We start from the raw sequence: 15,962 nt of genomic DNA, 5'->3' as shown, positions 1-15,962 counted from the left end.
TTTAAGACATTTAACATTTTTCTTCCAAAATTTACCAAAATCCTTTCTATGCATAGGAACTAGGTTTTATATTTATCTAAGGAGCTTTTTTCAGGTAATCTGTAATTTTTTAAATAGCTGAAGACAGCATGGATGCAGGAAAAAGAGCGATTTTCTGAAGTCTTTCATCTAAGACCTAATCCAGATAGAACCACCTGTATATGAAAGCAGAAAATTCACATGTGGTGGGTAGTTAGGCAAACATGTCTGTAAGCCAAAACTGCCTCTGTAAATATTGGTTTTCTTTCTAAAAGGGATCTTACGTTCTTTGACACTTATGAAAAACTATGTTAGAATCTTATGTGAAACATACAGTGGCGTTTCTTCTGGCAAATACTTTTTTGTATGTTTATGTTAAACTATATATGTGCACATTTTTGTATGTATATGTATGAATGTATCTCAATAGAAGAACTACAAATTAGACTGCAGATTTGTGCCTTCTAATTTAGAGGTTTGTAGTCTGATCATGTTCACTTTGGATTTAAATACTTTTCAGAGTATTCCAGCTTGATTACTTGGCCTCACCTGAATAATATAGCTTAGAAATAAGGCTCATATCTGGGTATCTGTCTTCGTGTTATTTTTATGACTAAAAATCTATCACTTCTAAGATCTTTCATGGAGTAAAATGTATATTCTAGATATTTCACTGAAGGTTTTTGCCCAGTATTTTTAGAAGCTAGTGCAATTTAAAAAATGGAGGCCCAGCTACAAAATGTGAGGCTAGACTTTAAAGAACCCGTATTTTAGGAGGATCATGCTCTGGGGTTGTTTGACCAATTACGTGGATAGGGTATATTTACAGAATGAGAGATCAGCTATAGGTATCAAAGACGTCCAGAGTCAAGGCTCTCTGTGGCACTGAGGAAGGCAGAAGCTTTCATCCGTTTGGTCAAAACCACAAAACCAGCACCAGGGTTACGTACTGCTGCCAGATCAAGAGCTGTGTTTGGAAATAACTGTGCCATAGGTGTCCTGTTAAAAAGTGCGTTGCTCTTTAAAAATCTCAACAGTGAGTATGACTCTCTTTCTTTTTTTAAACTGAATACTGTCTAGAATCTCAGAAGTGAAAATCGTATCTTCAAGCTTCCCAAACTAAAGAGCTTTGGGAAGAGTGTATTTGTCATTATGTTTAATTTGCACATACCTCACCAAAGAAAAGGCCAGGGGAGCTAGGCCGAGAACACAGCTGTACAGGCAGCTCAACTAATTGCCTCTCCATCCTCAACCTCATTTATCTTCATTTCTTCCCAATTATACCAAATTATCAATAGTCTCTGTTGCATCACAGTCTTAATCCCCTTTATTCAGGCAGCATTAGATAGTGGCAGATGAATTCTTGGAGGGAGTCAGGGTAAACAGCCATGAAATGCCACCTCTGGCAGATGGCATTGCTCACAAGAAATGTGACAAAACATTTGGAATTTGTTACTAGGCATTGGTATGAGAAGGCAAGCTGTCAATATTTTTTTAAATGATAATCAAGGTGGTGCATACTTATACCACAAGCAGAAATGAATTCTGTCCAAAACCTCAAGCTTAGTTAAGTTCAGCTTGGCACTGTGCTATTGTATTTTGTTGCTGAAGCCTCTCACTTTTTCTTCTTAAGGAATATTTTCACTTTATCTGGTATTAATATCAACATTTTGGTAATGTTTGTTCTGATGATAGTTGTTACTTACGGTTTTGTATACCTCAGAAAGAAGTATTAGTTTGAAGACGTAGAATATCCTTTACACAATAACAAATTTAGGATGTATTTTCTTGAATAGTTTCTTTGGCACTGTTGGTGTTTTCTAGGGGTTTGATCCTGCTCCTTAGACAAGCTAATGCAAAGGTCCCACTGATACTCATTGAGGAGAATTGCACTAGAGATTAGATGAGAGCACCTAATAGCTAGGTTTGCTGAATGAGAAAAATGTTCTGAAAATCAAAGACTGATTGAATGTGTAAGGTGTCCGAGTGCTGTGGTAGATGTATATTCAGATATTACTATGAGCAAAAATTAAAGTAAGTATGAAGATGACTGCTAATATAGTTCAAGATATTTTGTGTGTTATTTTTAGACTGGTGTTAAATGAAACACAGTGGATTTCACTGCAGACCTTTTATGTGAATTACATTTACTCATAGGCTCTCCTGGTTTTGGCAGCATTCTAAATTCTTCAGAAGTCAGTAATAACTTAGTGCAAGGAATCAAATGCCAGATATAAAAAATGGTGCATCTTCAGAATTAGTCTTTACCTTGCCAGCGTTCCCCATACTGACACAACTTGTTGGAACTGTATAAGTGCAGGTGTCTGCACTTACTGATCCTTCATGGAAACTGGGGCTTATGACAGTAAATCTCATTGGAGAGCTTCTGCAGTCATTCGGCTCAATATAAAAGGATGTTAGGCATCCCTTTTGCAACCTTTCATTCTCTAGTAAAATCTCCAGTGTCATTGAGGTCTGTGTAGATGTTTCAAGTTGGCAGGGCTTTGGAAGATTGTCCAAATGTGTATGTATGAAGTGCCATTTAATTCTTTCAAGCCGTGCTTTATATAACAGAGTTATTTTAGTATTAGTAGTGTTTGAAAATATTATAAATACATAATTCATTTATGTCACTACAAATTAACTCAGAAGATTACAAGCTGTAACTTGGAACTGTTCACAGTAATTATTTTCAAAGAAATAGTAAATGATAAATTGTTGAAACTTGAATGGTCTGATTTTGTACCTTAGCATTACCTTTCTGCTGTGGATGTCAAGACCTTCTCAAAGCCTCTCAAAATCAAACTGAACTATCTAGCTAGTTACAATCACAGTAAAAATACACAGTACATGTATCTCAGTAGTTGTTTCAGTAAGTTGTTAAATATGGGGAAATATTAAGTAATTTAAAAAAAAAACCCACCAAAACAAAAAAAAAACCCCCACCAAACCAAACCTCAAACAAACAAATGAACAAACCCAAACAAAAACAAAGCCCACTTGGTTTGTGGTGAGTGCAGGTGTCAATGATTATCACTGGAATATGAATCCTAGTTCCCTGCTTGCTGGCTGTGGTTGCTGAGTTTAGAAGGATGTATGTTTTATCCTTTCTGGCAGGCAACCCTACAAACTGTGTTCAAGATATGAAAGTTAAGCTATTTTATTTCTGGCTTGTGCATCATCAACAGTAATAAAAACATGACAGACCCAAATTTTGACCTTATTTCTCTGTGTGAAATGCACGTGTTTCTGAAGACAGACCTTGGTCCTGCAGTAGCAAAGAGTTAATTTTTGTTGGTGGTCCTAAACCAGAAAGGATACTATGCTCTAGTACAGTGTTTTTGTCTTTGTATAGAAAAATAAATAGCGATAAAGTCACACACTTATTAGTAAAATGTTAGCAATAACCATTCGGAGTGCAGAAGGGAGCAGATCAGTTGTGCAAGAATGAACCATAATCCTGTGGTTACATTTCAAAATGGTATTGAACATTTAATGGTTGTCCTCTATTTTGAGTTCACCAACATCATGTCTGTTGAAATAATGATCTGTGCAAATTTTTGTAAGCCCTCTTTTGTCAACAGCACATTATGTAACCTGTCAGGTGTAGGGGTCTCCGTGACCGAACTTTCCAATAAGAATGCGAAGGTGTATTGTCTGCTCACTAGCTCCAACTTGCTGAGGTTCCTACAACAGTACTTTGAGTTACAGAGAAGAGAGGTCGTTTATTATCTCTCAGGAAGGAGATTGCGTATGCTTTTGACATTGAGACTTCAGATTTTAACTTTACTGAATTCCAAGGTTAATACTACACATTGTATAGAAGAAACTGAACAGGAATTGATTACTTATTATTTCATCCACTACAAGAACTAGAAGAAGTTAAGCCCCCCCAAACACACCTGCATATAATGTGAGGTGGCTTTTCATACAGGAACTCCTTGCCATAGGATATTGTAGATGAAAAAAAATGGACATCCACATCCATTTAATTTAATGGAAGAAAAATCTATTAATGTTTTTTAAATTCAAGGAAAATACCTCTGTTTCAGGAAGTTCCTGATGCATAAATTGTTGGGGAGTTGTTGTCCCTATAGGTGTTCTCTGTATTCAAACTCTTCAGCAAGTTGTGCTTTTGGCCCTTGATGGAGACAAGGTACTAGGCTAGATGGATTGTATCTGTTTGTATGCAGTCATTCTGGGAGCCATTATTCCTTTAGTTATATCATGACTAATTTCCATTTAGGAAGCCGTAAATATCTAACTATTGATATGAAGATCACAAGCTCCGCCCCCCCTTCATTATCACATTAACTACCAGGTAACAAAGAAGCAAACGCTTCATTTATTAATTCTCAGAGCTTTTCTCTAGCATGTCACATCCCTTCCTAGCCAAGAAGCAACTTGTTTTGATTACTACTTATGCGTGACTAAGTCAGCAAAAGAAGAGAGGAGAATGGGTGCAGGTAGCTAACTTTGAGAAGTGCTTTCCAATATTAGTGCATTTCTATGAAAATTATTACAGTATTTTTTATCTAACATTCTATAAATATGATGTTTCATCTTTCTCAGTCTAACTTTAATGGGGTGCTTTGGTGGTGTAAGTTGAATCAACTGACCCATTGAGGCATGTTTGGTATTTTGAGTTTAAATTAAGATACCACCACTTTGAGCAGTTCATGTTTTTACCAAACTAGTCCCTTACATCTTATTTTCTTTCTTTTTCCTGCATCCTTTTACTTGTTTTGCAACATTTTCCCGTTTTTTTAATATTAGTTACTTGAGGAAAAGGTCATCTGTATTTTAGCAGTGGTCTACAGAAGACTGTTTTGCTGAAAAGTTTTCCTTGCTGCAGTGAGTAGTTCCTCTACACTGGTCTTAGAAAGTAGAAGAAAACACTCTGTCATATTTTAGTAGCCATCAACATTTTTGTGTATGTAATTTGAAGGGATGAATGACCCAGTCAGTTGTTGGAGAGAGAGAGAACAGGTTTTATACTGTTAAAGAGTCTTGGACACTGAGCACCTGGTCGTAATTGTGAGATTCTGTTTTGACTGGAAAGGCCCATTGTAGGACAGTTTTACTTCCCCAGGTAACTGACAATAAGGAAATTTTTCTTATTGTGCTTTAGTGCTGTGATCATTGATCATAATTTCGGAACTTTAGAATACATTGTATTTACCACCTTAATTCTTTTTCTCTGTTTATTTTAAAGGAAGCAATGGACGGTTTGGGAGGGATGGTGAAGTTCCGAAATAAGTATTACGTCTCTGCTTTTATCTTCTAAAGTAGTATCTTCTTGGAATTAATTGTTCTTAATTAAATTGGCATCAAATATTCTGACATATTCCCAGTTATCTTCAGTATCCTGTTTATACTGTGAAATAAACTTTGATTTTGCTGTCATTAAGACTTTTCAAAAAGTTTAGAAATTATATTCAGATTTCAGATGCCTTCTTATTGTATAATTATCAACAGATTACTTCACCTAAGTTGTGACAGACATATTTTTTAAGTATGACTGACTGATGGACAGATTGGGAATTGCTGAATTAATGGGCACATTTCAAAGCTTTGGCAGGGCTAAGCAGTAATTACATCTGCTGAACCACTTGATAAGTTTTTGGAAGTAGCCCAGTAAAGCCATCACTGGATTTCTTGAGTTTTAATCTTACCCTGCACACTTGCATGGCTTTCTTGTAGGGCACAGTCCAGAAGTTGATATAGCCAAATACACACAGCTAAACAAATCAATGTGTTAAAGCTTTAAAGCATTGCAGATCTTCCATTTAGGTTTTCAGATGGGTATTTCGTACTCTTGGGGGCTGATTAAAAGTCCCATTCCTGTCTTAAAGTAAGAAAATTTATTTGGGAGTAATAAGGGACCACAGCAAGTGTCCATGCTTTTGTGGTCTCCATTAATAACATCATCTACTGCGAATATGAGGGAGAGAATTTGGGGTTAAATGGGTTGTAATCCTGACCCAGAACAATTTTACGTTTTTCTGACAGGAAAGTGACAGTTTAGCAGGAATATCACCTGGATGGTATCTTCTTTGCCTTACTGTAGTGAGATTCTCGGTTTATCAGATATGAAAATAATTGTTTTCTACCTAATCTTCTTTTCCTTGGACATTCAAATGCTAATACCATGAAAAGACTTGACAGAAGGTTGTAGGGTGAAGTGTTTTCTGCAGAGAATATTCTGTGTAGGCCAAAAAAGGGACCAATTTTCCCAGTATTGAGATGAGATTAGGATATTGGTAAAAGCAAATAATCTGGGATACTTGAAGACTCTGGGGCTAGGAATGCTGGCCAATAGGCCCATGTTGTTTTAGGGGTATTTGGGTTCTAGATGAGCCAAAAAACTTCGAAGGCCTTTGTGCTGGACACTTACAAAAGAAGTTAGAGGTGGTAAATACTTTGAAATTATCACTCCTGAAATAGCAATGCACTGAATACTTTCTCCTTTGCAGCTGATGTTATGCTTAATACCCCCAACAGCATGAAAAATGTGTTTAAAAATATTTTTAGAATAAAATTGGACAGTGAGGATGGTATTGCTTTTAACAATTTGAGTGCAATTTTTCAGAAATGTATCACAACAAAAAATAAAATGACAGACATAGATTGAAACAGTGTGGTTGTTCCATTCAAAGCTACCTCTGACAGATTTCATTTAGTTAGACCAGACAGTTTTAAGGCTGATAAAATGAATTTGAAAACAAATGAAAAGAAACTGTCACCAAATTGAATTTTCTGGAGATCTTTCAATATCGAAAACCAAGACACTAATGTAATTGTCACAAATATGTCTTCACCAGAGAAAGTTTTTTGTATGTTTGTTTTGAAGAACACAAATGCACAGAGTTTTATTACTAGAAAACATGTAGCTTTAATAGTTACCTTACAAAACTTTTGAGATCAAAGATGGATGAGTAGCAACATTTTCAGAAAAATGAAGATAAGTTTATTACTGGCATTTCCTTCAACTGAACAAAATGAAACTTAAAACAGAGGTACTTTGCTTAGACATGTACAAGATTGTAAATAACCTGGCAGTGGGTCTGTGAATATGGTGTATAGCAGAAACAGCACGTGTATGTATTCCTTAGGCTGATTTTCCCTGTTTGTTTGTGTTACCTGTGATTTAACTCCCTGTGCATCTGAACTCATCAGAATTTGCTGCTCAAAGGGACTTGGGAACAGACAGATTTGGAATTTGGACACTGGGCTGTTAAATGGCATTAAGGGAACACTTACCTTTCAGCATATTGTAATTTAGAAGTGAATGGACTGGGGTTTGTTACATTAGTTTTGCTTTTGCTTTGTTGAACTTAAGTGTGATACGTGCACTGCTAAACAAGTTCTCTCAGATAATGTGTTAAGACTGGTAAATACCAGACTTTACTTATTAAGTATATTGTAAATAACCCTTTCTCTTACCAAATCCCTGTAGTGTTTGTCTTTAACTGTGCCCTTTGAAACATGCACAATGTTTCTGTGAGGGCGACTGGGTATAATGCAGACAATCAGGCCTTCTCTTCATCCATATTGTGCATGTAGCTGCAACTGTGAAAGCAGAACTGTACACGACACATTTGCTGTGTGGCCTGAACTGGATGTTTGAAGCAGGTCAGACCTTTTTTTAGAGGCTTCTGCTGGGCAGCCAGTGCATTCCACAGTCTTTTAGGATGGCTGGCCAGCTAACAACTCTCCCTTTCCTTCCCGCTTTAGTAGGGCTGTGTTAAGGAAACCGCTTCTGACAAGCGTCAGGAGCTCTGGAAGATGGAAGTTGTTGTCTCTCTTGCCCTTTTTTAATGCTGAGTACAATCTGTTCTGGGACAAGATCGACTAGAATGCAAACAAGGAAAAATTACCTTTTTGTCCTTTAGTTGTATCTGTTGGAGAGAAGGTCATATGGGTAGTGGGTAATAGTGTTAAACGTAAAGCTTTTTGCAAAGTGTATGAATGAGGTATTGGCATTTTGACAAATCAACAGACTTCTGAGTGCTCTAATACTATTCCTATGACAATTATGAATCAAATTAGTGTTTTAAAATATTCTTTTTCATTTAAAATACATAAAAAGCTGTATTTCTCTTCATATACAAGAGGTAAAGCAAGTCCATTGTGGTTTTCTGTTGTCCCATTTTGCATAGTGTTGTGTGTTTACTTTCTTTTTTCATATATTTTTTCCCCTTTTGTTTCATATATATCTAAAAGAAATTACTTCAAGTCCATCTCCCTATGTACAGTACTATGGATCATTGTTTAAGTTTAGACTCCTTATCTTCTATATTGAAAAGAGCGAGAGCCTTCACTAGCTTAGTGTGAACAAAGAAATTATTTTTTCCTAATAGAATTTTTTTCAAAGACTAAATGTTTTGAATATAATGAGAGAAAAAAATGTTGACTTGCATAGATTTGTTTTTGTGGTGTGTTGCATGATTTATATCATAGAGCTTAATTTTTAGTTTCACCTGTAAGTTCATCAGACCAAAGACAGGATTTAGAATCAAAACATAACATCTTTGCCACCTTGGTGGCACCTGTTAGGACAGTGAACAGAAATCTCCTGAACAATTGTGGCCAAACCTAAGTTGAAGTGTAAGGGAGGATTTACTTTTTATAGATGTATTCACTTCTAATTGTTATGGTAACAGAGAATTTGAAAATATGCATTGATATGTATATGTCAAAAATGTACTTGCTGATACAACATGCTGACAACTGTGTTACTAAATAAGAACAATGTATGCTCAGAAATGAATACTATTTTTTACAGTTGCATGATAGTAGAAGGACTGAGTGTATTACAGCAGGTTTGTATTTTGCATATTTGGTTTATAATGTGAATCTAGTTCTGGGTTACTACTAATTCATATGTAAATTTTTCTTATTGTATGGGAATAGATACTGCAGGGAAGGAGGCAAGTTTTCTTTTAAAACTATTGGGTTTTAGCTGTGCAAAGGGACTGTGGGTAGAATGAATTGAAAGTGTCTGTGGCATAGAGCACAGGAGTAGGACCTGTGAGACCTGACTTCTTTTCCAGTTTTGCCATTAGTCTACCAGGTAACATGGAGGAACTTGCTTCGTAATTCTGCACTTCAACTTTTCCCACTTGTAAGTTGGAGATAATCATCATACTGCCCTTATAAAAAAAGTCACAATTGAACAGTTCTGGGTAAGAAGAAATTCTAATTATTAATTTCTTTTTAAGAGACTTGCTACTACTTAGTATATGCAGTCCAGATTAGGTGATGAAGCTGTTATCTATGTGGTATACTGCAGACTACAGGATACATTTCATTTAACATACACTTTTATTATACATCATACACTCAGCAGTATTTTTTTTTTTTCTTTCTCTAAGGAGAAGTGATAGGGAACATAAGAATACAGGACTGATCTGAAGAGATAAGTGTATTGCAATTTATTCTTGTGTTGCTGGCACTGAACACTGGAGCAGATTTACAAGTGGAATTTGCAGGGAAAAAAGTTATTATTGTCCCCATCTGTAAAGAAAACCGGTCCAATGATTTGGACTGTAAAACATAATTTAAATTATTTCCTGTTCCATTGCAGGTTTCCCGTCTTTCCTTAAGCAAGTCGCTTTTCTGCGCAGTACAATTCTCCATCTGTAAAATAGGGATAATTGTACTTTCCTATGGAATGTGCAACAGTTGTAAAGCTGGGCACAGAAGGCTGGTAGGGCACTGTGATACTACAGCTTCAGGCTACAGAAGTATGGTGGGTAGATGTATGAGGCTTTGGAAAGACAAGAGAAACTTCCAGAAATAAGTAAATGAGCGAAGAGTTTAGACCATCTGTGCCTGGGGCTGGAAGTAATGGAGAAAAAACAAACGGAGTGAGGGAGACTTTTAGATGAAGAGTCAGTTTTTTCTATTCATTCAGAAATCTCTGACAAACTGTCTTGTGCACAGTTTTCGGGGCCACTGCCCTGATACATGAAGTTACATGTACAAAATCTATTTCTAAGCAAAGAAGTCATGCTAAGGTACATGTCATATGTGTTTTTTGCTGAAGAAGAAGCTGTAGATATTAAATTTACTGAAAAAGCATATGGAGAAAAATAAAACTCATTTGGTAAAATCAAATGCTAAGCACTTCCTCATAAAAACTTTTTTTTTTTAAATTACGCATTTAACTTGAGAAATACTTCACCAAATAATACCTTCTCTGTTTCACAATGGTTGAAATGAACAACTTCAGTCAAAAGTATCAGTCAAATGTTATTTGCAAGAGCTGATATACAGTATATTAAGTAACAAAGATGCTGATGGAGCCTTAACTGTAGTAGTAGTTCTTCTAATTACTGCACTATGCCATGTTATATTATATCACATGGCGTAATTTAGTGTATCTTTCTTTGTCAATGTATTACTCATAGTTTTACAAATTACAGATCTTTTATAGGAAGGTAAAATAGTGCTAAAATGGTGGAGTGATTTCCTTTTTTTTTTTTCAATCATTGATCTTTCAAACTTTTTCATTTAGCCATATTAATCATGTTTATTAGCTAAATGTTGTCATTAAGAATGGAATTTTTCTGTTACTTTCATATTCAATTAAAATTTTTTTTGCTTGCTGCCTCTATCTGCTGCATCACAGTAATCTATTTACTTATTCTAATTGAAATTCTTGTTCATAAATTACAAAACAAAGTCAAGACGGCAGTCGCACATTTTCTTAACAATCTATAATCTAATTGAAAATGCAGGGTGTACCTAAGAAGGGAGTGTACTTAAAATCCTTTTTTACTCTACAAATGTTCAATCCAACTTTTTTAAGATGGTTTGTTTTGTGGACCAGATATATTTCAGAATTCACTAACATGGTCTACTCAACTGCTGTTTAAAAGGAACTTGTTATTCAAGTGCGTAAGTGTAATGCTGAAGAAAACTACAATCTGTGAAATTGCTGCAGAGCACCCTCTCTTCAGAAGACCGAACAGATATTCTGGAGCAAACATGAGTGCTTAGTTTGCTATGCTGTGGTTTTGTTGTTAACAGTAATTACTGTGCATAATAGATATCTGGACTCTTTAAATTTAGATTCCTGAATACTGATGATTTCCAAGCCCAACCTAATGCCTGGCTTGTTTAACTTAGCAATGTGAAGTGTTTCACTTAGGGCATCCCCAGGATCAAACCCAGCAGTGGAGGGAAAGCTATTAGTGCTTAAAGATAACATAGCAGCAGGATAAATTGTAACCTGCTCAGGGATGAATTCAAGCTAGAATGCTAGTGAGCATTGGAGGGATTGAATAGCGGAGTGACTCTCCAGTAAGATTAACAGCACTGAGAGACTTGATGAGCCTGAGGATAGACACTGATTGGTCTCTGGCAGGGACTGGATGGCCTGATTCCCTGTGATAGCAGGGGACTGTGGTTCTGTGTTTCCAATGTTCCCTTTCTGCCTTATTTACCTAATTATGACTCATGTTTACTTGGATGATTTTATCCTTAAACATTTAGCTTTTCCTGTTTCCAGAAACTAGTGTTACTAAGGTAGTGATGCTCAAAGTTTCTAATCATGGTTTTTGCCTGATGCATATTTAGTAATTTATTTTAAAAAATCAGGTGTAGGTTTCGGGTGCTGTGTTTGTGCCAGGAGCTTAGCTACGGTAGAGTATTAGCTTGTTGCTAACCAAGCAAAATGTCATTTAAAGCAAAGTACATGCCATTTATGGTTTGTCTGTACCTGTTTTGCAGGTGGGAGTGAATCCTCCTGGGATAAAGACAAGCTTCAGTCTCCCATTACAACGGGATCACAGCACAGCATTGGTCATCCCACCCTGTCAGGGCAGTCAAGCCTTGGAAGTGCACACCCACTCAGCCCTCTCCAGCAGAATCACCTGCTCACCAACAGTATGTTCTGTGCTCTTACAGAAAAAAAAGAAAGTACATAGAGTTTTTCTTGGAGGCTGGGCTTGCATTCCTTCCCAGCCTCCTGGAGGTGGGGGAAATGGATGGGAGACATATGAGTGACAGGAGGGTCGGTCCTCCCACTGTCTGCTGCACTTGGGCGTCATGTCCAAGCCATCCACTGGGATACATCTGTCCTCTTTGAATAGTCACCCACAGCTGGGTTAGGGAATGTCAGTCCCTAATTGGCATTTCTGTGGCCTGGACTGAAAGAAAAATAACCATAAAGTAGCTACGTGAGAAAATTCTCTTCCAGGTGAAAACGCTGACCATCAAATAAAAATATGAGAGCCAGGAATAAAAGCAAAATGTCTAGTTAAAAGCAAGCAGAAGAATTCCTCTGCCTTGTTTTGCCCTGTACCTACCAGGTGCAGACAAGGTCATCCATTGAACCCAGCTATCAAAAGCAACGGGAATAAAGTGGCACAGATAGTTTGGAATTGGAACTTAAAGATCACTTCAAACCCATCTCTTTTCCTTCACTTAGGAAGGGAGCGGGTGGGAAGCTAGCAGTTCCCCCTCTCGTTGGCACCCAGAGAAGGAAGGAAGGGGAGTGAAATTATTCCAAGAGAGATGTTCAGGATTAATATTTTAAAAATCAGTGAGGAGTAAAGTGAATTCTAATAGATGATGATGAATGAAGAATGAAAAGTTATAGCTGAATTCTTGTTATTTGTTTAAGCTCTTCATCCTCAAAGTTTTGAAAGCTGATTTTTGGTGTTAAGTTTTAATGGATGAATGACATTTCTGGCTCCTTACGCCATTTTAGGGGTGGACAGTTCCTTGCTACCCATGTAGGGCCCCAGACTTTAACAAATCAAAGCTATTGAAATGACTCCTACCATATGGGTCTGCTTTGTTCATTGGAAGGTATGGACCTGAGCATTTGGGGTTAAGTGTCAGTAGTTAAGAATCACCAGATCATAGGACTCAAATTCACTGTAGTTTATCCTTTTGCTTTATATTCTTGCATAATTCAGTACCTGTATGTATTTTACATACAGAGATATTGTGTTCTTTGCTGTTAAAGGAAACTTTGAAGATATTTTCCAGTAGATTTTGTAGTAGGCAAATGTCTATAGGCTATTAAAGGGTTTATTGAATGTTAGACATTATGTCCAATGATTTGCAAGTGTAGGATATATTTTCTTCATAGTCCTCTGAAATGTTTGACGGATTGTGTCTTAAAACTGGTGATGTGCTGTTAAATTCTGTTTGTAGTTTGCATTTAGTTTGCATGTCAATTGGACTTTAAGTAGACATACAACTCAATGTGGCCAGATGGTGTCTGGGAGTTTTGGAACTATAGAGTATGAGGAAAGATTATTGGGCTGTTAAGGGAGATATGCAGGGGAACAAAGGCTTATGGTTGTAAGCACTGAAGGGGATTGTCAGTATGGTTAAAAGTGAAGGGAGATCTATGTGGGCTTTGCTCATTACCTATCATAATTAATATTGGCGTGGATCATTATATGAAATATATAATGAATCATAAGACATCACAGTTGTTGATCATGATATACTCAAGCTAAACAGAAATAGTGTAGGAGTTCAGAGTATTTACAATTCTCCCTTTCCTGGTGGGTGCAGTCGTGTTCTTTATATTCCTATAGTCAAATTGTATTGCAATAACATAAGCTGTATCAGTCAATGATATTTTGTCGTGGGTTCTGTCATACACCAAAATGATGACTGGTCTTCTCATTTAAAACAGGTAAGATAGAGCCAAAAGTTAAAAAACTTTTAGAAATAATTAATGTGAATAGCATATGGTTATGACTAGCTATATAATTATGTTTACTACTTGTACCAGATTTTTTTAACAAGAATTTCTAATCTAAATTTTGTTTAGAAAGATGATAAGACATTTTATTTATCAGAATGAGCACTGTTTTTTCTGAAAAAATAATTTTGGATGCCCAAAGATAGCTATCTTCAAGTGGTCTCTCTAAAGAATTCTTAAATGCAAAATAACCTGAAACAATTTTTTAAGTGAATTGGTGTCTGGGTCTTGCTTTCCATTGTAGTCATTTCTAAGTACAATTAAAACACATGCTGAAATGGATACTCACAAACCACAAGAATCTAATTCCTGCTAGCAGTAGTATCACCTTTTTGACAATGTCAAGATCGCAAGTTGGACCAAATGAATTTCATACCTTCTGAAATTGCTTTATATCCATAGCAGAAGATGATTTAATGTGACTGTCGGGAAATTAACACCTCTGGCAACAATTTTAACTTCTCATTACATGTTCCAGTTCACGCACCTTCTTTACCGTAGTTCAGTAGTGTCTATGGTCCAACCCACAGCTTCTTGTATTCAAATAGTCCTAATATCAAAATCTAGTCTCAGATGCCTGTGTATGTGAACTAATAATAGTAAGAAGACTTGGTAGGAGTATACTGTCAGCCAAAATTATTGATTAACACATAATAATACTGAGTTTGACTAGTTAATGTTCCAGTAGAATACAGACTTTAAAACTAAAGGTGTTGAGTTATAAAATGAGGGACTGCCTCATATAACCTGCCCATGCTCTCTTTTAGGGATAGACCTGCCGTTTATGATGATGCCCCACCCTCTGCTTCCCGTCAGCCTACCTCCTGCTTCGGTTGCAATGGCAATGAATCAGATGAACCACCTCAATACGATAGCTAACATGGCTGCAGCAGCCCAAATGCACAGTCCTCTTTCCAGGGCAGGGGCCTCTGTTATAAAGGTAAGAGTCATCTATGAGACTTAGAAAAAATAGCTTTTTGTGGCTAAAGAAAACATTTACAGTGGCTTTCTTAAGGAAGATAACTAAGAGGCGGTGAGCTTGTACTGCCTAACGCACACCTAATCTGCTGTTCCCGACAGTACTTCAGCCTGAGGAAATACCCGTGAGTACAGTCAAGAAGTTAAGATGCTCTGCTCTATCTACAAATCTGTAATGTAATTAAAACCAGATACTAACACTCACTAGAGGATAGGGGGATAAGCAGTGCTGCATCTGTTAAAGCTTAAAAGCTATCCTGAAATGTTGTTTAAAATCAAACTTAATGTTACACTTAAAAGAAAATGGTATAGAACATTAGAGGAACTCTATGTGGTACAATTCTAGAAGAGGTTAATAGCAGAGAAAATCATCAGACATGCTTAGTGAATATAGTCTCTGGTAGCCACATCTAAATTTCCTTCTGACTGGATAAAACATGTTTATGCTTTTGAAAGGCTTCTAGTCTCTTCCAGGCAGGTTGATAAGAAAATTTCAGGCCTCTGTTGAGAGCTGAAGTCCTGCCACACACTAAAAAATATGTTGAGACAAGAAGTTTTCAAAGTGGAAGAATACAGGATCAGTGCAGGATTGGTGCTGTGGGATTCTCTGGGACATGGTGTGTCCTCTTTTTATTGAGCAAAAATGAAGGGGTTTATTAGTCTAACTTTTTTGTGTATTTGCATGCATGTGCATGTTCCTTGTTGACCAAATTAAATTTTTTTCAGCTTTGAAAGGTTTTTATTTTAGTCCATTTTCTTTGATTTAAATATATGAACCTTTAGAGTTATCTGTTCTGGAAAGTACATGGTTTTTATTTTGATATTTGTGTTCATTTACACTCATGTATCCCCATCATTCTGGGATCCTAAAGTTCTGAGTTGCTTTATTCTAATAACTTTCACTGAATTGCTGAACTTATTGTAAAACATCTGAATTATAAAATACCCTTATTTTATCATTGAGAAAGCTACTGTTGCCAATATCACAGGCCAATTGTGAGAATAAATCAGTTAGGATTGTGTTGTACTTTCTGTTGTCACAGCTTGCCACTGCAGGAAATTTTGTTTCTCCATCAAGCAGGGAAAGAAACTAGTAGTGCTCAACCACATGTTTATTTTTCAAGGAAGAAAGCAAATCTCTTTTGTCATATTGCAGTAGCATAAAATATTATATGTCTCTGTTGCTGAGGTTCTGGAGGTCTTTGTTTTTCTTCTGATCTTCTTCCTGGCC

At 36.5% G+C, this 15,962-nt stretch overlaps 1 protein-coding gene across 2 annotated transcripts in view; it reads left to right on the top strand.

Moving 5' to 3' along the window:
- DACH2 (dachshund family transcription factor 2) overlaps positions 1–15,962 on the top strand; it is a 306,381-nt gene that overhangs the window by 224,676 nt on the left and 65,743 nt on the right. For both annotated transcript variants that reach the window (XM_086470121.1, XM_086470122.1), the window contains 2 exons: positions 11,758–11,913; positions 14,521–14,693. In XM_086470121.1, coding sequence (XP_086326247.1) covers positions 11,758–11,913; positions 14,521–14,693 — 329 coding nt within the window. The remainder of the gene's footprint in view (positions 1–11,757; positions 11,914–14,520; positions 14,694–15,962) is intronic.

The sequence above is a fragment of the Leptosomus discolor genome, chromosome 9 (genome assembly GCF_034619465.1).
Source record: "Leptosomus discolor isolate bLepDis1 chromosome 9, bLepDis1.hap2, whole genome shotgun sequence".
Lineage (NCBI taxonomy): Eukaryota > Metazoa > Chordata > Aves > Leptosomiformes > Leptosomidae > Leptosomus > Leptosomus discolor.
This window is presented reverse-complemented; position numbering and strand designations above follow the sequence as displayed.